Source organism: Myotis davidii, unplaced genomic scaffold, assembly GCF_000327345.1.
Source record: "Myotis davidii unplaced genomic scaffold, ASM32734v1 scaffold62, whole genome shotgun sequence".
NCBI classification, from domain to species: Eukaryota; Metazoa; Chordata; class Mammalia; order Chiroptera; family Vespertilionidae; genus Myotis; species Myotis davidii.
The window spans coordinates 2,832,091-2,857,257 of record NW_006295180.1 but is presented as its reverse complement, the minus strand read 5'-3'; the positions used below and the strand labels follow the sequence as shown (position 1 = coordinate 2,857,257).

At 40.3% G+C, this 25,167-nt stretch overlaps 1 protein-coding gene across 6 annotated transcripts in view; it reads left to right on the top strand.

Moving 5' to 3' along the window:
- The window catches only part of PHACTR1 (phosphatase and actin regulator 1), a 500,267-nt gene that overhangs the window by 375,114 nt on the left and 99,986 nt on the right, over window positions 1–25,167 (top strand). For all 6 annotated transcript variants that reach the window (XM_006769720.2, XM_006769722.2, XM_006769719.2 and 3 more), the window contains one exon: window positions 24,416–24,496. In XM_006769720.2, coding sequence (XP_006769783.1) covers window positions 24,416–24,496 — 81 coding nt within the window. The remainder of the gene's footprint in view (window positions 1–24,415; window positions 24,497–25,167) is intronic.

Genomic DNA, 25,167 nt, shown 5'->3' with positions numbered 1-25,167 from the left:
AAAAATAATTTATAAGTGCTACTGCTAAGGCTTCACCTTCTATCTCCCTCCAACAGAGTAAGAAATGTATCATTTCTAAAAATTCATAAATGATTTAAATGAGGAAACCCCAATATTTCGAGGCAAAATACTTGCGTTTTAAAAAAAATTATATTGAACATAGTCCAAGTTAAGTAAATGCCTTTTGTATGAAGATATTTCCATGTGGAAGATGTCCAGGTTGTGCATCTGTGCCCAATTAATATTTAATATTAAGAATTTAATAATATTTAAATGAAAACATTTTTCTTATTTAAGTAAGATTTTCTTCTTGGGATGCAAAGCACCAAATAATCATGCAAGAAGACAAAAGACAGAAAAGTACAGTGGGGCCTTGACTCACGGGTTTAATTCATTCCAAGACCGAGCTCGTTAAGGAGCTCATTAACTCAAATTACTCTATCAACTCAATGCAAAAAATCGGCTGAGAGACAGCTGGTATCTCAAAAAACTCAGTTGGGACACTCGTAAATCAAGGCCCCACTGTAGTTCAAATGATATGACTGAATTAGTTGTGCGGGTAGGTATGTTTCCATGCACATAAATTAGAAATTATCGTAATCTCCTAATTCATGAAGATACATTATTGCTTTTATGTTTAAGTAACAAAAACGTCAATGTATGTGGAATCTAGTAAGTACCAAACAAATGTTTTGGGGGAAAGGAAAAAGGGGAGAGGGAGGGGGTGAAGGAGAAGGGATTTAGCTACCTAATTCTTCAAATGTGTAAGAAAGAAAATAGCCACAGGTGCTCATAAAATACTACTTGCGAATGGAAGCATGCAAAATGCTGGATAGACATTTCACATAAGGAGAATGGGTGACTGGTTCATAGCAGGAGACTGAGGTCCTCCCACTGAAGATTGGAATGGCCTCGAACAAGCAAGCCTCTTAGCCCTAGAACTAAAAAGTGTGACCAACCACATTCTCCAACCAAAATGTCCACCATGTGTGAGTTTCTACCTGTACTCATTTAGCATCAAAGCCATCTTCTGTGGCAAACATTGCTATTTGTATCCTACAAACACACAAACAACAAAAAAAGCTGAGGCTCGAAAAGCTCCGTCACTTGTTCAGGGTCACACAGCTAGTAAGTGGTGGAAATGGAATTTGAGCTCAGATCTGTTGAACTCCAAAATCTGTGCTCCTAACCAAATGTCAAAACTTCACCATAAGCATCAACCCATTTTTCTAGATGCCCATTTGATTCTCGAGTGATATGTCTCAATATTATCTGCTATTTCTGTGTGTTTTAGGTGCTGTAGTAGGGGGAATAAAATAACATATTCTTAAGGGTTCTATACAGTGCTCACAATTGACACTATTTTTAAAGAATCATACTATGGAAGTTGGCAGTAGAAGTAAATTGTCTGACTAGGAGTTTTTTTTAATTTTGGTAGACATTGACCACCTGGAGGAATTATAACTCTTAACCATTGGAAAGTTCCTTCTTCCTTTCCCCTTTCTCCCACCTGACTTCTCAATATAAGGTCTATATGAAACACCTATCAGGGTATTCTGAGGGAATAAAAAGACTCAAAAGTGAAAATGCCAAGTAAGAGGTTTGTGTTTGACATGTCAGTGTGCAGCTGACCTTTCTGAGATTGATTCTTGCTGTAGTTCAAAGTACCCTAGATTTTTAGCTTTCGTCTTGGTTGCTAAGTGTGAGCCTTGATCACCCATACCATTAGAACCTCTCTCAGCCTCTGTTTCTTAGAAGGTTGGAATAGAAAAATCCTTGACTTTGCATCTATTTGTAAAATGTTTGATTTTACATCTCTTTGATATTTACCATATACTCATATAATATGAAGACATGTGCTATGTTTATAACTTAAGGAAAGGATTTAAATTGACATGTATATGATAATATACACACATGGATATCTCTAATACTATGTTGTGTAGAAATGATTCATTATGCTTAATCACCATGGCATTTTTTTCTGTGCCCCATCTTTGGATTGAACAGTTTATAAAAATTTTGGCTCATTTGGGTCCAGATTTACATTCTTTTGTGTTAAACCGAAGTTATTACTTAGAAGAAAGAGACCAGTGGGTTCCCCAAGGCATCCTCTTACTCTCTAAACGGTAGATGCTGTAGTGACAGCTACCAGAACTTTTAACTGCTGCTGACCTTTAGGAATCTAGATTTAAATGGACAAGGCTTGATGCGTGTTATATTGTGGAATTAGAACTGTGTTCTGATTTTTCTCACTTTGAAAATTATCATCCTGAATTTCAGAAAACACGTGTTATAATTGATGAAGTCCTTTGAAAATAGTAACATCAATATACCTTTATTGGATCGTCAATCCCTTTGATTGATGTTTTTAATCAGGCACAACACACGTGGCATATAGCTCTGTAGCTAATCATGTCTCCGTGTGATTTATGTCAGTATGCATCATTATGGAAATATAATGCTTCATGGGGTAAATATTAGGAAATTGGGTGTTCTGTGTGAGTAACCTTACCAAAAGATTATCTCTCTTAAATGCTTTAAAGAACTTCTAAATCAGTCTTTAATAGAAGTCTCTTTAAAATATGTACTTTACTATTTCTCCTTAGAGTATAGCAAACCTAATTTTATATTTTCTTGATGCTTTAGGGTTCTTTTTAAAACATTTCTTACTATGCCATGCCCTGAATAATGATGCTCACAGGGGCTAATAAAGGGTGTAGGACCATTCAGTCTTTTAAAAATCTCCTCCCACATTTCTGTCTTGGGCTGCCTCTCCTATCTGCCTGCCTCTTGCTTTCTAATTTATGTTTCCAATCTGGTGTGGGCTTGGAAGCCAGACTACCAAGCCCATTTAAATTGTAGCTAAAATTAACATAAACTAGCTAGGGGAGGGAGTCTGGGGAGCTCTCACAATGATTGAACTACATGAGGTTTAATGCATGGACTTGTGCCATCCGTGAGCTGGCTGCGTTGCTTTTTTGGCTTCGTGCTAGCTGGAAACTTGACTGTGATTTAGATAAATGAGTGCTGCAATGATTTAAAGCTCTGGAAAGTATTTTAAAGTAATTCCTGTATTCATACAGGGAAAGAAAATTTGTTGGATCTATTTCAAATCATTAAGAAAGGTGAAATTCCCCTAATTTTAAATACATTAATTTAAAGAAAAAAATACTAACTGTGCTGCAGATCATACTTTAACTTAATTGATTCACCTGATATTCCAGTGGTTTCTTTGAATTGGGAAAAACGTAACACAATATGGAAGACTTTTTTCTTCCATTAACTTCAGCTCACAATCTGAAGGACTCTTTTTTCCATATTTTTTCCAAGCAACCATTAGCCCAATATAAATTTTGCAATTCCATTGAGGCAAATTAAAATTTTAACTGAACCTTCTTATAAACCAACAATGTGAGGCTTGAAGGGAGTATGTATAATGATTTCATTAGGGAATTAATCCAACCTGTGATTTTAGGCAGGTGCATTTTGAAATGACCTTTTCTAAATGAACAGCGCCTGGCACACTTTAAGTAAAACCCTTCCTATAAAATTGCCACCTCAAATTTGTAAGTTGAAATTTGGATTTTCTTTCACCCTTTTTTCTCTATAAACTTGTGTCTTATCTTTGAGGTTTTGATAAGGGAATAACAGTCTGGATTTTCTCTGTATCTGAAGATGTCAGTTGTAGGCAATTTTCATAAATGAAGTATTCATATAAGTTTGAATGTGTGATTTCCTTTTTTGGAAAATTAAAATGCCTTTCCTCGGCTATGCAAATTAGGACATGACAGTAACTTTAAAATCAACATTTAAAGAGGTAAAAATTATACTTTGAATATGAATGACAGTAAGTCCCATTAGTGATATTGTTCAAAAAAGTTACAGAAGCCTTGTATGAAATAGGGTAGTAGTACTGCTTACACATAATATTCAAGATGCCTAGAATTTGTTCGAGCTCACTTTCTAACGGCTTTGTTTTCCCCCTCTATTTTTCGGTGAATATTTTTTTTCAGCCTCATTACTATGGTGGTCTCTAAGGCTCAGTGATCTCCCTTTTGTTGTTTCTTGTCTAATTTCATTTCCCCAGGAAGCCCATTTCCTCCTTTGATTTTGTTCTGAGCTCTGTTTGGTTGCCTCTCTGCTTCTTATTTCTTGTTGGTTCTTTAGTTATATAGATGCAGTTGACCACGGGACATTTTCATTCGGATGGCCCAACTCCACCTCCTTTATCCCACCACCACCCCAAAGCAGACTTTTCCCCAACCTCCCCATCTTGGTTGGGGTTTCACTCAAATTTGATACAGGAAAGGACTTAATATAGGTTATTAGGTGCTTACATCACTAGAAGAATGAAAAAGTGATGGGACGTTATGTGAATGCAATTAGGTGGGTGAGTAGTCAAAAGTCAGGAAGGTACATGGCAGAAACTCAGACACAGGCCTGATGACTCAAGTGTACAGTTACATTAATTCCCTAATAAAAATCCTTAGAATAAAAACATCAGCAAAAAGCCCTAGTGTAAGTGTGGGGAACAGGAACTTAGTCCCCGGCCAGCTGGCTTGGCTCAGTAGTTGAGCATCGACCTATAAACCAGGAGGTTCAATTCCCGGTCAGAGCACATGCCCAGATTTCGGGCTTAATCCCCAGTGTGGGGCGTCCAGGAGACAGCCGATTGATGATTCTCTCTCATCATTGAGATTTCTATCTCTCTCTCCCTCTCCCTTCCTCTCAGAAATCAATAAAAATTAAAAAGAATCTTGGTCCCTAAGAATAGAGAGTAAGGATGAAATGAGAAGAGGACTCAGTTACTGAAATTAGGGTTCCAGGATCAGAACACTCGAGCAGTGCAGGCTCAGCCTGATTTTTAATGCCACATTAGGTGTCTCATTCACCGCTCTATCCCCAGTGCCGAGCTGTGTGCCCAGACATAGGATGTGCTAAAAACAACAGCAACAACAAAGATTTGTTGTAAGCATGAATGAATAAAATTCACAGATAAATTGTCAAGATTTGCTCGTTGACTTGCAGCACAGCACAGTTGAGGTCTGCTTGTCCTCCCTGCCCTTCACGCTCAGGGCAATGAGCAGGGCAGGTCCCCTGAGACAGGGCACAGCTGGTGAGATCTGTCGCTGGCATTTCCGTAAAAGCAACTTCAGTCACAGGAGATGAAGATGCTCCATTTAACTCATATAACTCACGGTAAGTTAAGAGCCAGGCTTATTTTTAAATTTCCTCAGTTAATAGTTCCCTGTTTCAAAAGCCTACCCAAGTTTTTGAGAAATTTTACTTTCATTTAATTTGATAACATGTGGCATTCTGCTTTTAAAATAATAATTTCCACATTTAAGTATTTTAAAAGCTTCTTCAGCCTCTTCGACCTATTCAGTAGGCCTATTAACTATTTCCAAGGGTTCATGTCAATTATTTCACTAAACCTCAGACACAAACATAAAATCCCCTGAGATTCTTTTAATAATGTGGGAAGCCAGAGTTTAGAAAACTAAGTTGAACTCAGATGTCACTCAAAATTTGACCTTCATGATGTTTCCTAACTTTTCTTCCAAATCCTTTCCAAGAACCATTGTAAGTAGAATAGTGCACCAGACCCCTCTTCAGGGACAGAAATGCAAATGGACCCTCCCTGCATGGCCGAAATAGACATGAAACACATCCCAGACATCAATTCCTTCTATTAAAGTAGAGCTTCCCGTACTAACCCTCTCAAAAGACCTCTCAGAACTGGTACCTCAGAAGGGTTGCAGGCCTTTGTTCTAGTTCTGATCAACTAGTGAAACTTCCTGGCTCAGGTTATCAGAGCTGAGCTCGGCCTTCCCTCCCAGCCCCAGCCTAGTGCCATCCAGCTGCACCTGGCAGGTGACCTCTCCCTCCTCGAACCCCAGCGACCCTTCTTTCCTCTCCCCAGCAGTTGGCCCTTAGCTCATCAGCCTTCTCCAGACATCTGTGGACGGCACATTCTGCAGACACTGAGGCCTCCCACCATCCTCTGCATCCTGCACAGAGTGAAGACTTAGCAAGTGTCTGTTCATGACATTGTGGTCAATGATATAAGTAATGACAATAACTACTTCATTATGGCGGGGATGACTGTCTTTAGAAGCACTAGGCTAGGGGTTAATCAGTGAACAATCTTTCATGATCAGATGGGCAAGCCTCAGCCTGGGACATGAAGCCTTTCTTTCTTTCTTTCTTTGGTGTTGTTCAATTCTGTTTGTCTTTTTATTTCATAAATACATAAAATAAAAAGTAATTTTCCAATGTGTACCCAGGAGTCAAGTTAATGGAATGCACCTACTACCTAAAGCTAGTTCGGTGTTTTTTAACTATAAAGATATTTAGTATTTTTAAATTTATCTTTATTGTTGAGTATTACAGATGTCCCCCTTTTTTACTTGGTGATTGAATAAATGAATAAGTCAATTAGATTGGAATCAAGCCATCCTTTTTCAGATTCTACATAACTTTCAAAAGTTGCCTCACTGGTTTTTGCTTAAATTATTTAGAATAAGTCACCCAGATATAGTTTCCCACCTTCTCTTATCCAAAAATAAAAATCACACTCGGGTTTCTGTATTTTGTAATCCTGTGGTTTGAGTCCTTAGTAGTTGTGTTATACTTAGGTGTGGCTATACCGCACAGGTGACGCTTGCACTTGGGGATGGGGAATGCGAATGAGTCTGTTGCTGATGTAGTTCACCGAGACGTGAAGCCTAGCTCTCCAGAAACCTGAAATGGACGAATCAGGCTGAAGGTAGTAGGAGAGGACTGGCTGCGAAGCATCAGTCAAAAAGTCTACCTGGCCTCCTGGGATTGGAAGGAGTGATGTGTCTTAAGACATGCTAAGGGAAATAGGAGTTTTGTCTATCTTAGGGTCCAACCATTACAGATGAAGCAGTATCCCTTGAAAGCAATGTGGAACAGGAACCACTGTCAGAGAGAAACAGAGCTAGACACTAGTTAAAGGCAGTGAGAGAAATTTAATTCTTGACTGAGCTCCATTCCATGGACACAAAAAGGAAAGAGGCCTTTAAACACTGGTGTGTGCTACAGAGAAAGTGTTGATGGGCATTAGGGATGTAATTAGGCCGTCTGTGTCTTTAACTGGCTCCTATGGACAGTAGGCGTCTTCTCCCCCAGAGACTGGGAGACAGAGGCTCTGTCTCTTCCTTGGTGATTCATTTTCAAAGGAATGGCTTCCAGGTCCTTGAGAAAAACACTCCTGGGTTGTTGACCTGCATACACAACTCAAGGAGGCAGAGACAGAGAAAGGCGTTACTATTGTTCATTTTCTAAACTAAATGCTTTAAGAAAAGGGAGCTGGGACCTATGCTAGGTGTGGACTGGAACAAATAGGAAGTGCTTTTGGCAGCATCGAGCTTTCCATGCAGGGGTTTTCATTGGGTAGAATCATCATCTGAGGATGTAGTCTCAAGCTGCTAGGAAGTATGCTAGAGTTTCCTCAAGTCTCTTAGAGTGGGGTTGGACAAACTCACTTGTGTTGGCCTGAGTTTAAGGCCTAGTCAAGAGGAGGGCTCAGCCAGGCTGGCATGGCTTAGAGGTTGAGTGTCGACCCATGAACCAGGAGGTCACAGTTCCATTCCAGTCAAGGGCACATGCCTGGGTTTTGGGCTTAATCCCCAGTGGGGGCATACAGGAGGCAGCTGATCAATGGTTCTCTCTCATCATTGATGTTTCTATCTCTCTCTCCCTCTCCCTTCCTCTCTGAAATCAATTAAAATATATTTTAGAAAATAATAGTAATAAAGTTCTTTCCTTGGAGTCTTATGCAACAGGGGTTAGCAAACTATGACCCATGGACCAAATCCATCTTCCAGCCTATTTTGTAAATAAGGCTTTATTGGTATATAATCATGCTCATTCATCTCCACACTATCTATAGCTGCTATGGCAAAATTGAGTAGTTTCCATAGAGACTGTGGCTAACTAGCCCTTTACAGAAGAAGTTTGTCAACTCCTGCTCTACATATTCACAAACTATTTTTTTCCATTATAAATATATTTGCTGTCTATTTGAAACATGGGGCTAGAAGGCATATAGAATCTATATTGATACCTTTGGATTCAATTGTATCCCTTAAAAATTTTTTAATTTGAGGAGGTCAACTTTTGTTTTACACCCCAGTGAAGCTTCAAAGAAAAAGACCAAGTGTACCCTGGTCCTCTCTCTAAAAAGACGAGAGAGAGAGAGAGAGAGAGAGACCAACCAAGTGCCTACCTAGTAACCAGGTTTCCTCATAGGCCGGAGACTTTGTCTCACATAATTAAAGACCTGCATCACATACAATGGAGGGAGATGCAAATATTTGCAATGAATCCACAGTACTTTAATTATGAAGAAATGTATGGGTAAATGCCTATTTTGAAAATAAAAATAACTACATTAACACCTTTACTTCTTTCTTTGCAAAATATAACCTTTTCTCTTTTTCATCCCTATTCATAAAATCTATTCTGACTTGTCCTCTGTAAAGAAATCAAGTTTTATTATTCCAAGGAGGCCTTTAGTTTGTGATATTATTTCTATGACCTGAGATGAAGAAATGACAGCTTTTAAAAGCATTAAGCTCCCAGCCAAATAGTATATCTCTAGCTTCTCATCATTTCCCTTTCCCTGAGTTTTGACATCTTAAAACTAAGCTCATCATCTCATACCCATTAGGATAGCTATTATAAAAACAACAAATCAAAAATAAAGCAACCCAGAAAATAACAAATGTTGGCAAGGATGTGAGAAATCAAAGCCTGTGCACACTCTTGGTAGGAATGTAAAATGATGTAGCCACTATGGAAAACAGTATGACACTTCACCAAAAAATTAAAAATTACAATATTATACAGCAATTCCACTTGGTATATATCAAAAAGAACTGAAGTGGGATTTTGAAGAGATATTTGCATACCCATGTTTGTAGCAACATTATTCACAATAGCCAAGAGGTGGAAACAACCCAAGTGTTCATCAATACATAAAGAAAATGTGCTCTCTCCATACAATGGAATGTTACTCAGCCTTAAAAAGGAGGGAAATCCCACCACATGCTACAACATTGATAAACCTTAATGACCTTTTGATAAGTGAAATAAGCCAATCACAAAAAAGATAAATAAATGCTATAAGACCGCACTTATATGAGATAGCCAGAGTAATCACATTCATGGACAGAAAGTATAATGGTGTTTGCCATGGGCTGGGGGTGAGAGGGATGGGGAGTCATTTAATGAGTATAGAGTTTCAGTTTTACAACATGAAAAAGTTTGGATCAGTTGCACGACATGAGAACATACTTTACACTATTGAACTGTACACTTAGAAATGGTTAAGATGGTAAATTTTATGTTGTGTGTATTTCACCACAATTTAAAAAATGCTAAGCTTATGGCATCACTGAGCTGATAGTTTCAACACAACAGGTGACAGAGTCCAGCCGGTTTCTAATTAGGCTCTGTGTTCCTGGTTTCACAGCAATTACTTTATCTAGGAAACTGTCAGGTGACAGGATGTTTGAATACGGGAAAGACATTAAATCAAATTGATTCATCTATTTCCATTGCCCATTCCTGTAATATCGTGTAGGTATAACCTTGGGCAAGATGTTCTATTAGCCTGCTTATGAGGCCAGCACAGTTCCATTTATGGTTTTGCCAGGAATAAAGAAAATGAGTTGACGGCTCCATTGCCTTTGAACACTATTGAGACCCACTGATTCCCATCAGTACCATGGCCATCACACACTTCATCCCCTCACTCACTCAAGTCATGATGGCACCGAGAATTAAATTTGAATTCCAAACTGCTACCTTGGCCCCATCAACCCATAACTAGGAGCCAACTTCTGAAATTGAGAAACTGCTGGGCAATATCTTGGACTAAAGTTCCATTCACGGTGTCATAAGGAATCAGTCAAAAGCAAATGAAAGAAATTGAATTCTGTTTTGATTTGTGAATTAAGGATTGTACGTTTGTCAGCTCCCACTATGCATGCTCCAGTGACTTCAAAAGAAGTGTAAAAATACCCATCAGAAACAAAACGCAGAAGTTGCAATAACAAAGAATGAACGGAGCAGCTGAGAATTCACCAAAGGGAGCAGTGTGCTGCTTGTCACGTCTCGCTGCCTTGTCATAACTGGGAGGACTGATGGCATTCTGTAAGAACAACCAGTGCCTCCAGGAAACCTTTGAGTAGCGCTGTGCTTCTAGAACTTTTTTCTTTATTCAGATGTTATGCAATTCCTTCCTTCACAGTGGTTATGTTTCTCAATTTTTCCAGTTGCTGTTAGGGTAAGTGTTTGATGCACACAGCTGCTATTCAGATATTCTGGTTTGTTTTTCAGGAATAGTATTTAGGGACTGAAGGTTGATTTCCCCCCAATACAGATAAATAATTCATTTCTCCTTTTCGAGGATAATGGGCATTTGACTGTATTTTTTTTTTCATCAATAGCTGGCGAATGCCTGGGTGAAGTACAGCCAAACCAGTGCATCTCTAGGTGAAACATCTTCTCGCACAGGAGGAGATGATTGAAACACAAATGAACAAAAATTTCTTTGATGTGCAGAATAGCAAGGGATATTCCTAAATTACTTGGACTTTTTCTTAGATTTGGAAATTTTTGACATTTAATTACATGCAGTGATTATGGGTGGGGTTTTTTTTTTCTTCTTCTTCTTTTTTAATTTTCACCCAAGGATATTTTTTCTATTGCATATTTATTATTTATTTTTTTAGAAAGAGTGGAAGGGAGGAAAGGAAGGGAGGGGGAGAGAGAAAGATGTGAGAGAGGCACATCAATTGGTTGCCCCCCGCATGCTCCCCGATTGGGGCTGGGATGGAACCTGCAACTCAGATACGTGTCCTTGACTGGGAATTGAACCCGAGACCCTTCAGTGCATGGGTTGAGGCTCTCACCACTTAGCCATACTGGCTAGGGCTATGCATTTTTTCTTCATGAGCATTGCTGTTCTGCATTGGTGTAAGTCTTGATGTAGATCTATATTTCAAGGATAGGCACCAAAATACATAGGGAATCGTGCACATTTGTTTCCTATGTAGTTCTTCCCACCTGAAATGACTGATGAGAAGTAACTGAGCAGATCTTCACTTTCCTAAACATGACCATTACTTACCATAAACAGGCATACCTCAGAGATATTGCGGGTTCAGCTCCAGACCCCCATAATAGAGTGAGTGTCACAATAAAGTGAGTCATAATCTTTTTGCTGATGGAGGGTCTTGCCTTCAATTTGTAAAAAAAAAAAAAAAAAAAAACAAAAGACAAAGCAAAGCACAAAAAAAAGCAACATCTGTGAAGTGCAATAAAACGAGGTATGCCTGTACTGAGATTAAACATTTGTGCATTTTCTCTGGCCAGTTTAACTTTTTCCTAAAGTGGAGCATGGTCATAATAACAATTGCACTTTCTCATTCAAGGAAAATTGCTAGTATATAATTGTTACTCATAATAGAATGATTTAAGACATCATAGTTTATAAGCTATAAAATTATGCCCAGGAAATAGCAAAAATTATATATTTAGTTCTTCTAGGTATACACTATAGCCTATCTATATAAGATTGTTTATTTAAAGATAGGCTGGACAAATATGAGGCATAATCCTAGCCTCCAAAGGCATAGATGGGCGGTATAATGTGATATTTAAGCATTCACACACTGGAGTCACACGGCTTGGAGTCTATTCCAACTGTGCACCTTGGGCAAGCTACTTGACATCCTCTTTATCCACAAGATGGACAGAATAGTACCAACCTTGTAAAGTTGTTTTGAGACTTACATAAAGTACTATATGGAAAGTACATAGAGTAGCTCCTAACACATAGTGTTTGTGTTACCATGGCAACAGAAGGGTGATATCAAGTCTTCACTAGGAATGTCCCTTTCAGACAACATATTTGTCTTAGTGGACATAATTCTGCATAGTTGTGATTTTTTAATACTTTTCTTCAAAATACCAACTGATTTTAGTTCTGATTAATAAAAACCCTTGGCCTATGCTGCTGTCTTTCTCTGTCTTATACAGGGTCGGTCAGAGAAGCAAGATGTTAAAGCATAAATACCTTAGCACTGCCTTCTAAAGACTTCCTTGCAGTGGGTTGATCTGACCATGAGTAGAAAAACAAGCAGTGAAGCAGCAAGCTATTTCTATTAAATTGGCACCTCAAAAACATTTTGAACAAGGGCCCTATTATCTTTTGGGTAACAGGTGGTAGCTGGGGTATTAAGCTGTTCTGGGCAGGATTTCAGATTCCCATTCTTTGTTGCTATAGGCAGTACACTTCTATACTAAAGCGATCAATAATAATTAGGTGACTGGAATGAAATACAGTGCAGCATTATGCTTCCCACATCTGGAAGGAGAAACTCACTTAACTAGCCCTAAATCAATGACTTTTCTCTTTATTCCTGGGGGCGTGTTGGGCAGCAGAAAACAGGATGGAAATGTGAATTGTGGCTCGGTGCACAATCACAAAACAATTAGCTATTATGACACACTTCTTACAGGTAATAGAAGCAAGCCCCAGAGCATTAAACCTTTATTTCCCACGTAAACACGTTCATCACATTGCACTCTATGTCACTGTAGGGCCATCTGTTTCACATTTAACGGAAAGCCTGTCATATGAGGTGGTATATCGGTGAAAGGACAAAGTGAAGGCTATACTCAAGGCTTAATGTAGACTACTTTTCAGCTCTTGGTTTTATTAAATCATGTTATACTATGTTCCCATAAGAGGTGGGTGGGGGCAGTAAATGAAGGAGTTATTTCTTTTGTGGCCTAGATCTCAGTAGAGAAAAGTAATGCCTAAGTACTGTTAGAATTTGATTTGAAGTTTCCTGTGCAGATTGGGGTGGGAGATAAAGAAAATGGAATTTGCAACTTGTAGCATCAACTTTCCTCAGGGCACTCCTGAACGTGAGGAGCCTGATCCTTGCAAAACTACTTCCCATAAGTTGCTTCTTGCTTGTCACTTCAAGAATGGGCTCCAAGAACAGTCATCCTATTTTCAAAATTCAGAATCATTACTTCTGCAAAATTACTCACCTCTAAAACTTGCTGCCAACATTCACCACCGCTCCCCGGCTCTCCCCCCCGCCCCCCCGCCCCCAAATACTCCAGATCTCAGTCTAGAGATCTGGAGACCTGCAAGCGTTAGGAGCAGCCCTCTACACTCTGGTCTGACCTATTTGAACAAAAGACCAGGAAAAGATTTGTGGCTTCTACTGCCTTATAATCACCCTTTCTTACATTTACAGGAGTTAGTTTGCTGGCCAACTGCATAATTTCATTATATGGTGGCTGAGTTTTTTATTCCCCTTTGGAGACTATTGCAACAGTACAGAGAGAAGCAGGGTTAGTAAGAATGTCTTCTTAATGTTTTTATTTTGGAAAATAGGACACATTGAGAAAATGCATCTAGCTTCAACATACAGTTTAACAGGTGGTTATGAAGTAACACTAGGTAAGCACTGCCCAAATCAAAAAAGAAAATATGGACAGCACCCGGAAGCCACTTAATGTGCCTTTCTAATTGCAGTTCCCCTCTCACCCAAGGTAGCGCTAACCTGATTTTTAGTGTGACCATATCCTTTCTTTCCTTTGCAGTTTTAAATTTAGAGATATGTATCTCTAAACCACATATTTAGTTTTTCCAGTTCTTAAACTTTACATAGGTAGAGTCAGTGTGTGTACTTTTGTGTTGCTCTGTTCACTCAACATTACTTGTAAGGTTCATTCATTTACTTTTTATTTTGAAAATTTTCAAACATAAGTGAAGTTGAAATTACTGTATAATGATCATATTATATAGTTGTATCGTTATATGACCATCACCTAACAGTTACTTGATTTGACCATATTTGTTTTTTCTTCTGAAATGTTTTAAAATAAATTACTGAATTCTCTAATTATGCATCTTTTTTAAAAAATAAGAAAAATGTTCTCTATAACTACAAGACGATTACAACACGTAGCAAAACTGATAATAATTTCCTAATATTTTCTTATACCCAGTCCGTATTCATATTTTTCCAGCTGACCCCAAAACGCTTTTACAGTTTTAACCAAAATCCATTTATAAATCCACAGAGAATGTACTTTTAACAGCACAACTTACAGCTTAAAATGAATCTGTGATCCTCCCTTTTTCCCGTCACTTCGTCAGTGGCCAGAGCTCCTGTGGGACCTGGCTGTGGGCACATCTCCCACGGTATTGAGAACAAATCGCCCCCTTCTGTGCTAATGACCCCGTCCCACTCCCATGCTCTGTGACTCCAGAGGAATTATACTGTCTGAATTACTGTCAGAAGGAAGTGCCTAATAGCAATTACGTCCAACCCAAAATTGTTATTTGGGGCAGATAGTATGTGGTACTGAGCTGCTCAAGGTTAAACAAGACTAGTCTTTATTTATCTGGGGAATGTGTGGGGGCGGCCCATCAAGAGGTTCATTGAAATGCAGATCTCCTACCAGCTCAAGTTCCCATCAGAAGGAGAGTAGGTAGAGGGCTGGTCCCTTTGCTCCATCAGCATCTTCAGGTCAGCCATGCCTAGCTCAGTGATACTGCAGGACTTTGGGTTTTCTGTTGTGTTTGATACGGACCTTTACTGGAAAACTCTTGACAGAAGAGTTAGACGGATGGACCTCCCTGGTTCTCTTGCTTCCTACAACTTGGTATTTAGATCAGCGTCTTCCAGACATTCTCCTCAGAGTGACAGTCCATGGTACTCCATGAAAGGGTCACATTGTCAGATGAATTTGGGAGAAACACCGGGTCAAACTGAGTCAAGCAGGTTTCTTCACTGTAGGTATTTTTGTGCTAATGACCATTGTGATTCTCCATGGCCCATTGCGTTTCCCTAAACTATTGTCCTCAGAACACTTTCTCAGAGCATCTCGGGGGGTTATTATTCTACACAACAGACTTTAGAAAGTCCTGTTCTAGATGACTTAGATATAATCACAAACAACAGGAAATAAACAATCTCACCTCTACCTCAGGGGCCATGAAGAGTTTATTCACCCTAGTGAGGCGTCATTACACGGAACAATATCAGAGACAAGGAACTTGGCCCTTGTCTCCCTCCACTTACACATTCGCTGACGTTCATGCTGTAACAATGGGGCATCAGGATCTGGGACTATTATCATCTGATGAGGACAGGTAAGCCTTAGGTTCTTTTAGCTGGAATTTCCAACTGGTCTGGCATTTTAGAGGGGGGGAATTCTAAACTGGTCAGTGTCTCTGATTCTGAGGATCACTTGGCCTTAATGGACAAATATTTTTAATTCATTTTTAATTAATAATTCAATAAGCTTTGCTTAGGTACTCAAGTTCTTGAAAACTTTCTTGCCTAGTTATTCCATATTTGGCAACTGTTTAGATATTCATAGGATTCTTGAGCACCTTCTGAGTTAGTAAAGAGCACACTATTCGGTGCTCATACGAATTGCTTCTAGATTAATATGAGTTCTTGAACATGTTTACCCATTCTGCCTGAAACTAGACATGTAGAGTTGCATTCCTTTTTAATTTCTCTTCTTTTTCAATATAGCATTTAGATGGACAACTGTGTTGCTCTTCTCATCAGTTTCCTTATGAAATGAGAGATCAACTGGCATTTGCCATTTGATCTTTCATAATGGAAGACCTCCAGGTTTACCCACGTTTCCAAATCCTTGCTTTTTTTGTATAAATCTAATTTGAAACAGATCCTCTTCAACTTATATAAATGAAAGCATTTTCTCTGGAGATGGGGTAAATGTAGGCTGAGGCAACATATCCTCATTACTCATGAAGTCAGATGGGAGTGGAGCTCTAGACTCCACGCAGGGCCTAGACTCTCAAGGCTCACTCTGTTTGTCACTTGTAGATTTCTAGCCTAAATGCTTTTTCACTGGAGTTGTAAGATTTTAAAAGGGTAAAAGCCACAGGTTTTACTTACAGGTTGACTATTTTAATGACTGAAGGTATAAGACTCTACAGTATGCTACTGAAAATTTTATCATTTCTCAGTTGTTTTCCCTCTTCAACCTTCTCTTCCCTACAGAATATAATGTAAAGGTAGTTGAGCAAAGAAATCAACAGAGATTGGTTATCCTAGTGAAAAATATAAGTAGGTACTTGCTATGTATTTGGTTCTACTGAGTAGAACCAAATGACTTGTGCCAGCATCAATATTGCTTTTTCCATTTCCTCAGTTTTAAAATAATAAAGCAATACTTAATGTTAGGAAATATGAGTTCTTTCCTTCCATCAGTACTGCCCTGCCCAGAAATTGTGTGTCTAGTGATATGTTTTAAAAAATTCTTACTCCTGTTCACATGCATGCCTGAACAATTATATTTACAATAGCAATGTTTGTATACCCCAAATTGGAATCAACTTACATTTACTTCAGTTGCAGATGGTTAAATAAAGTATGGTGCTCATTGCCCATGTAATGGTGTGCGGTGCTCAAAAAGAATGAGGTGCTTCTGCAGGTGCTGATGAGAAGAGCTCTAAAACATACTGATAAATGAGAGAGGGAAAGACTAGAAAATGTGAGCGTAAGGAGTCCTTTCATTTTTTAAAACTATATATACAGTTTTAAATATATATGGGAGATGAGCATATGGGAAAGAGGGAGTGAAGGAGGATGGAAAGGAGAGAGCCAGTATCAAAGGAGGCCAATAGAGAGATTTGGTGAGCTGGGTCTATGGAAGGAGGCAGGTGTAAAAGGACTTTGTTTCCTCTATTTTATTTGAATTATTTAAAGTGAAAATATTTTCATAAATAAAAAATAAAAGCATAGTGTGTATGCAGAAAGTAAGAAGAGAATGCCTAGTTATTTTTAACAAATTCATCCAATCCAGGCATTGACTAAGGAGAATGAGCCCATTCAAGATCCCTATTTTAAATTCATTGACATCAAAGAAGCTTGGATTCCTTGGCTTGGCACAAGGAACCCATGTGGATGAGGAGACTAGGAAAATAATTAAGGCGAGATGATGGGGAACGGGCTTTCAGTAAATGTGCCATGGACTGCAGTGGTGGCTCAGAAGAACTTACAAAAGTGATTAGACTGGAACTACTGTCACTCCATTATTCGTTAGTCTCCGGGGTCTGGGGAATTTGCTGCCTAGGATCAATTCTTCACCAGCCTTTCCAATTCTAAAGTGCTTGCTCAAATATAAACACATTTTAAAAAAATAGATTGGAACATAAATCTGTGGACACTCCCCTAGTTATTTTTCTTTGCTTACAAACCAGTGCAAGGATGGGTGCTTTTAAAACATAGCTCTTATGATTATTCAGGTGTGGGCCAGCAGATCAGGAGACACCTGCCATTGACAAGATAGTTTGCTAGACTCACAGATCCCTAGAGGAAGGGTTACACCATGCCACGGGGGCCGTATGGGGAAGCAGCGCTAGCCTACAAAGGATCTGTCAGGAGACAGAGAGAGTGGTAGGAAAACATGGGCAAGAACATTTTATTGTAGCTTTTATGGGAAGGAATGGGCAGGGCAGGGTAAGCAGGTGCACTAACCTAATTTGAATCATTTTAGCGACCTCTGGGGCACAGGGACAGTCTCTAGTGATCTGTTAGTTGCCCCAGTGGTTTTTAGGGCAAGAGGGAACAGTGGCCTATAGAACTGATAAAGGAGGTGGTTGAGGGTGTGGGCTCTGGATTGGTTGGTTTTCATATGAAAGGTGCACTTCTTGGCCAGTCCTTCACTCTCTGTATGAATTGGCTAGCCCTGGGAGGTACAGCCTCTTCAAGATCAACAAGGCCCCAAGACCTCAAGACTTCAAACATCCAGAAAACAAAAAGGCATGGAATAACTGCTTGTCAAGGTTTTCTGCGTGGTTTTTATAGTAAGGTAGAGTTTGATGGCAAGCTTAAAAAGTTGTCCTTGGACTTGCCAAGCTTTGATATGGTTTTTGGGGATGCCACTGTGGGCTATTTTTGGTACAGTGACTGAGAAAACCCTCTCCCACTCATTTCAGGCAGGACAGGTGTGTGAAGCTTCCTTTGATGTGTTTGGATCTACTCAACTAATTTTTTTGTCAGTCTATAAAAGCAAATCAGTCATTTTTTCCTTTTTCCTAACCTTTAGGCTATCTCATGGTTGGCATAGAAACTTAGACTGGATGTCCCTAAATTAGTCTTTGCACATTTGCTGGCTTATGCGATTTTGTTTTAGTGTTTTAGTTCCCATAGGACCATCTCGAAAGCCTATGACAGTGTCCCGCATTTACTGCAGCCAGGAAACATAGTTCTGCTCTAAAGGCCAAGGAGCTGCATTGGCACTGTCTGAGCTGAGTCTTCATTTTGAGGGGTAATCAGAGTCCTGCTTTTTATATGGTATTTTGGTACCACCATGTTAGATGTTAAAAATTGTTTATAGAAATTTGCCAGTATGTGCTATATTTCCAATCCTTTTATTTTAATGTTGTCCTCTTGCTTACCATGGCCTAAAGTTTATTAATATAACTACAGGCCCAGTGCATTAATTCGTGCACCAGTGGGCTTCCTCGGCCTGGCCTGTGGGATTGGACCGAAACTGGCTCTCCGACATCCCCTAAGAGGTCCTGGATTGCGAGAGGGCACAGACCATGCCGAGGGGCCCCACCTGTGCACAATCAGGGTCAGGGAGGGACACGGGAGGTTGGCCAGCCAGGGAAGGACTGTGGGAGGGCTCCAAGGTGTGTCTAGCCCATCTTGCTCAGTCCCAATCGGCCAGACCCCAGCAGCAAGCTAACCTACCGGTTGGAGCGTCTGCCCTGGTGGTCAGTGCATGTCATAGCCACTGGTTGACTGGTTGACTGTCTGCCCTCTGGTGGTCAGTGCACATCATAGCGAATGGTTGAGCGGCCTTAGCATATCATTAGCATATTATGCTTTGATTGGTTGAACAGCCAACTGGTCAATCAGACATTTAGCATAGTAGGCTTTTATTATATAGGATTGTCTGCTTAGATTTACTAATTTTAACTGACGTTTTTGCCATTATTGGAATTTTTCCTTGTGGTCACTTTTTTTTCTGTTTCTTAACAGCTGTATTGAGGTAAAATTTACATGCCTTAAAATTAACTCACTATAAGTGTACAATTCAAGGATTTTCATAAACATTAAGAGTTGTGCAACCATCACCACAATCCAGTTTTTTAACCAAAAACGTTTACACCAGAATGTTTCCACATGTGGTCACTCAATTTATACTGCCTTGTGCTTTAATAATGGAATAACATTAGAGGGAGGGACCCTTATACTTTAAATAGATTTTCTTATTTTAAAATAAGTCCTTACTGACTTTATTTTTCATTTATATGAAAATATTACTCACCCATATGCTTTTTGCCAACAAGACAGTTTCTCAGTTTTCTTTTTTTAAAGAGATGGATAGGTTTATTCTTTTAACTTCCTTTGCCCACCTCTCAAAGACCAAGCACTCCTCGGTGGATTGGCTCACCATCATGCTCGAGTCCCATTTATCTGATGTGTTCCTGCCGTCCTTCCAGTGGGAATAGTACATGTTACCTCTTCCGTCTTCCCCAATGCATTGCTCCTCTTCTTCTGGCTTCCTTAACTTTTCATAACTTATCTTTTTTGTTTTATTACCTTTTTTGTTTTTTAATTACAGTCAACATATTAGTTTCAGGTGTACAGCATAGGGATTAGACATTTATATAACTTACAAGGTGATCACCGCAGTAAGTCTAGTACCCACCTGACACCATCCATAGTTATTACAATATTATTGACTATAGTCTCTAGGCTGTACTTCACATCAGTAAGCTGTGGCTGTTTTTATAACTGGCAGTTTGCACATCTTAATCCCTCCCCCCTTTCACCCTGCCTCAAATCCCTCCATCTGGCAACCATAAAAATGTTCTCTGTATCTATGAGTTTATTTCTGTTTTGTTTGTTTAATTTGCTTTCTTAGATTCCACACATAAGTGAAATCATGTGGTATTTGTCTTTCTCTGTCTGACTTATTTCACATAGCGCATTACTCTCTAGGTCAGCCGTGGGCAAACTACGGCCCGTTTGAAATGAATAAAACTAAAAAAAAAAAAAGACTGTACCCTTTTATGTAATGATGTTTACTTTGAATTTATATTAGTTCACACAAACACTCCATCCATGCTTTTGTTCTGACCCTCCGGTCCAGTTAAGAACCCATTGTGGTCCTCGAGTCAAAAAGTTTGCCCACCCCCGCTCTAGGTCAATCCATGTTGTCACAAATGATAAGATTTCATGGTTTTATGCTGAGTGATATTCCAGTGTATGTACCCTATCTTTTTTATCCATTTATCTTTTGATGGCCACTCAGGTTGCTTCCATATTTTGGTTTTCTTTTTTCTTTTTGTCTTTATTCTACCCCAAACCAAATTTATTGGTGAGGGAGGATTGGACCTAGCCTTGGTGAGCTGGTCATTATATTTCCCCACATTAAATCCTCTTCTCCCTGTGTTTTATGGCTCCATAGTACACCAGCTCAAATGATCTGAATTGACCTTCTGCACCAAACAACCCACTTTATTTCACTCCCTGGAGCGATAGTGAGTTTGTCTTTGGTCCCATTTAAACTTCGCTCTGACTTTGGAAGGGCTACTAGAAACAAGAGTAAAAGAGAGGCATCACACATACCTTGTTAAAAGAGATAGTGAGTAAAGAGTGCCTTAGAAGGGAGAAGCTCCTAAAACTAAAGTGTAATTATGTCATTTTACCATGATGTTGAGCCCCAAACAAGCTAATCACAAAATTGTCTTCCAGTTTTAGAGCCTTATACATTAGGTAATATTTAGAGCCTGATATACATTATAGCCATCTTCATAACAATGTAGTATCATGGGGGTAGGGGGCTGGAGGGAAGAGCATTAACTTGTTTAGAGCCACACACTTACTGCTGTGTAGCTCTGATAAAGTTAATTTTTCTGGGCCTCAGGTACTTTACTGTAAAATGGGGATGATTATATTTCACAGGATTGTGGTAAGTATTGTGGAATGCGTTAAATTACATGACATTCCACCCTTCTCAAAATGATCTGGGCAAAGGGTTCTGAACTAGGAAATGCACAAAGCCAAAGAATAAATAAGCCATCTCTTCCAAGAATGTCAATCAAACTTAGAAATGTGTGGTGGTGGGCAGGGAATATTTTCGTATTTACATAAGAGCAGATACATTATGTGAGGTCTATCTTAGTTCTTAAGGGAAGACTCAATACGTTAAAGAAATGGCATGCTTAGGACAGGCAGCTTCAGTCATACCCCTGGCACCCCTGACATCACTCCTTGGCCATCAGGAGTCTTTCCATGGGAAAGGTGAGAAGCACTGGTACATGAGAGAGTCTAGCAAAGTCAGTATTACACAGCACAGTCTCATTTAACTCCCATCCTCATCTTATGAAGGATCCAACTACATTTCCCTAGCACATGCTTGATGTCTCCTCTTAGGCATGGCTAACACTGAGCTCTCCATCATCCCTCCAAACCTGATTCTCATCCTGGGTCCCCTACCTTAGTAATGGACAGACACCACCATCCATTCAGCTATGCAAGTCAGGAACCGATGGAGTTGTCCTTGACCCCTGTCTCTTTCCTTCACATCCCACGTCTAATCCTTCACTTTAAGTCATGGCATCAATGCCACCTTCAGGTGCCCTGAATGCATCCTTTGGCTCCATCTCCGTCACCAGCATCTTAGTTTAAACTGCCATCATCTCCCGACAAACTGACCTAATCACCTACCACTTAGCCTACTTCCGACCCATTTTTCTCACTAAAGTGGATATGATCTTTCAGATACTCAGCTAGTGTCATTTATTCCCACTGTCCTTAGAATAACATGGTCCATGAGGCCCTGCATGTCCAGCCCCTCTGCCCATCTCCACCTGGGCTGGTGGCTGCAGTTACATCAACTTGCTCTCCTTTTGTCCTCGGCACCGTGATTTCTCCATCAAGAACCATTGCCCAGCCTGCTAGGTCTGGAGTGTTTCCCCGAAGCCCATGCCTGATGGTCATTTGCTGAGACCATGTATCTTCCTCTTCCAAACTCAGCTCAGAGGTCTTTCCTCAGAAAAACCGATTCTAATGCTCCAGCTTAATTATCACACGTTCTGGTAGAACCATGTCCCTTTCTTTTAAGGGGCCATCTCTCAGCTTGTAATCGCACATTAAGTAATGTCGTTTGGTGACTGTAAATTCTATGAGGGTAGGGACTGTCTCTTTGGTCCCCATCACCTCCGGACTAGCAGAGTAGCTTTCCCCACCGGCAGCAGGTCCCTGTTGCTGAGAGTGTGCGGTGAGACAGCTGAGGTCCTGACGGCCCAGTGTGTGGCCCAAGGCCGTCTGTGTTCTACGGATACTTGCAGCCTCAGAACTCCATGCACAGGGCCTGCCCCTCTTGCTGCAGGTACTCTGTTCCGCACTGTGGATCCAGTCCATCCACTTTATTCTGTGGTTTTGAAAAGGCCCGGGAAATCCCATTCTGTTCAAGAGAAATCTGTTCAATGTATATGGTTCAGTAGAGGGTGGCAAAGCGCATCTTTGTGTCACCCACAAGACCTGGTAACAAACTTCTTGCTTAACATCCCACCCTCACCCCCCTACCCCCACCCCCACCCGTCTCCCCTTGCTCTCTTTTCCCACTGTGCCGCAGCCAGTCTTTTTAAAGCAGGCAGGACTTTCTAACCTAGCTGGAGTGGAGGCCCTTATCTTTCCCTTCTCTGGTTGTTCCTCTTCTGCATAAAGAACATCTTTCTGCTCTCCTGCCACCGTGTAGCATGCCATTGGGTATGGGTCAAAACTCCTCCATCGCCCCCAAATCAACACTGCTCCAGGGTCCTTACACCCCATCGCTGATGCTTGTCCTCCCGTACAACCCTCCTGCCCTCACCTCTGTGGGTATATATATCTATATGTATCTGTTTTATTATTATGTTCTCAGTAAGCTATATATAAGTGTAGCCTAACCTGACATTTCTTTTTCTGTCTGGTACACCTTAATTCATTGTAAGTTAACAGAAAGAGTTGGAACATAACTTTTTAAAAATAGTAAGTCCCAAAATATATCATCAGTGATTTTCAGTCTTGATATGGCTGAGAATAGCCCAGAGAGCTTTCTGTTACAATACAGATGTCCAGGTCCCACCTGAGCCTTTTACATCAGAGTAGCTGGGGCTGAGCGCACCCAGACCCACAGAGTGCCCTAAGGTCACAGCCGTGGTATCCGAGATAGAATCGCAGTCCCTGTTCCCTTGCTGGCTTCCTAGTTTTATTGGTGTTATTTGCACTAAATTATACTGTGTGTGTGTGTGTGTGTGTGTGTGTGTGTGTGTGTGTGTGTAAGAGGGAAGGAGAGAGACAGAGAGACTAGTCTGTATCTGAATTTGTCTACATAAAATAGTTTCCTTGTTTTATAACTGGCTTTTCCCCCTGAATAACTGTGCATTGAAATGATGTGGATATTCTCAAGCTGACAAAAGCAACCAAAATCACCTGCCTTCCCTGCACTGGGTATTCACCCAGAACCGCAGTGTCAGCTGCTGGAATGGCTTTCTTATGGGCTGCTCCCTGCCCCGCCCACCTTGGGCCCCAGGCCTGCCTTTAGTGCTGCCCCTCACTGCTCCACTTCTGTGCCCTCTTTCCACTTGAATTGCCCTCTGTCATGCCCATTGATTCGAGAGGAAATCTCCCTTTCCCCCCCTCAGTTCCCACCTGCTGGAGCTTTTGAGTTCCAGTGGGGGGCGGGGTGCATTTTGGTGATTGAACAGTTCATTCCTCACTCAGGGGCTCCAACTTGGAGGGTAGAGAGGACAGCAGTAGTCCTCTGTCTCTCTATCCGAAGAGCTCACTAGGAGATCATTTCATACCATTTTGTAATAGCCAGGGAGCAAAAACTCCTCAGTGAGGCCAGATCTACATGAACTAGAGCTTTAAGAAAGAAATCCCAGCTATGAAAAAATACCATACTCAAAACGTGCTGCGAGGCAGAGGTTAAACTGAGATCAGAGGTGGTGTTTCTGATTTGAATCCTGGTTCCTCTTCTTAGTGACCTTGTGACTGACAGGTGGTTGAGCTTCTCTCTGCTACAGCTTCCTCAACTGTAAATCAGGATTCAGTAAAATGAAATAATGCCTACCTCGTAGGTAATTTGAAGATCATTTTAAAAATTAAGTGAAATGTCTGATTAAAATGCTGATCATAGTATCATTATAATGTTAGGTGATATCATTAACTTTTTACTAGTAAAGTAGAATTTACACAAACTTTCCCATACATTACATTTCAATATGTTGAAATATGATTCCTTTGAAAACGGTTTTTGTTGCCTATTCACAACCACTTCTCTGTTTGTGTTTTGCTTGCAGCGCTGGAAAGGAAAATATCCATGAGGCAAAGCAGAGAGGAGCTGATAAAACGAGGAGTCTTGAAGGAAATTTATGACAAAGGTAAGGGGAACTGGTCCACCCTCCACAGGCTGGGAAGGCGTGCATGGAGTCTGGGTGCGTGTTTCTCAGAGTTGGATACAGTTTTCTGCATCACTTTATCAGGGTTTGAACCTGTAAAACTCCAGACAGTTTTGGAGAGAAAAGAGAATGTGATAAAGCTGTCAGCATTATATGAGGCGGGGACACAAGCTCCCTTGTTCTCAGCATTGGAATCAAACCACAGGATGCTAAGAGAAACGACATGGCTCCAGGAATGATGCGGGTACTGCTTGTGAGCCTGCTGGTGTTCGAATACACACAGCTGGCGTGGATGTAATTGCTTAAGTTCTTTCAGACACTGGGGTTCCCAAGACAAGTGTCAGAAATCCCCAGCATCTAGAATTTCCCTAACAGATTTTTCTGGACAGTCCACTTTCCCACAATAGGCGAAATCGAAGCGAGTAAAATTATAAAGTATAACTGTGCATATGTGATCTTTCAAAAGCCAATAGTTACAGCGATTCCGGTGTTCTGTGAATGTGTCTACAGGTGTTTGCCAATGAATACTGCGTGTCTTTGGCTTATTGGATTACTGCCTTTGAATCAGATGCATGGAGTGGTTCACACAGTATAGTAACTATTCTTCACTCCTTTTTTCTAAGAGTTTTGCTATTTTGAGTTGTACTCTCTCT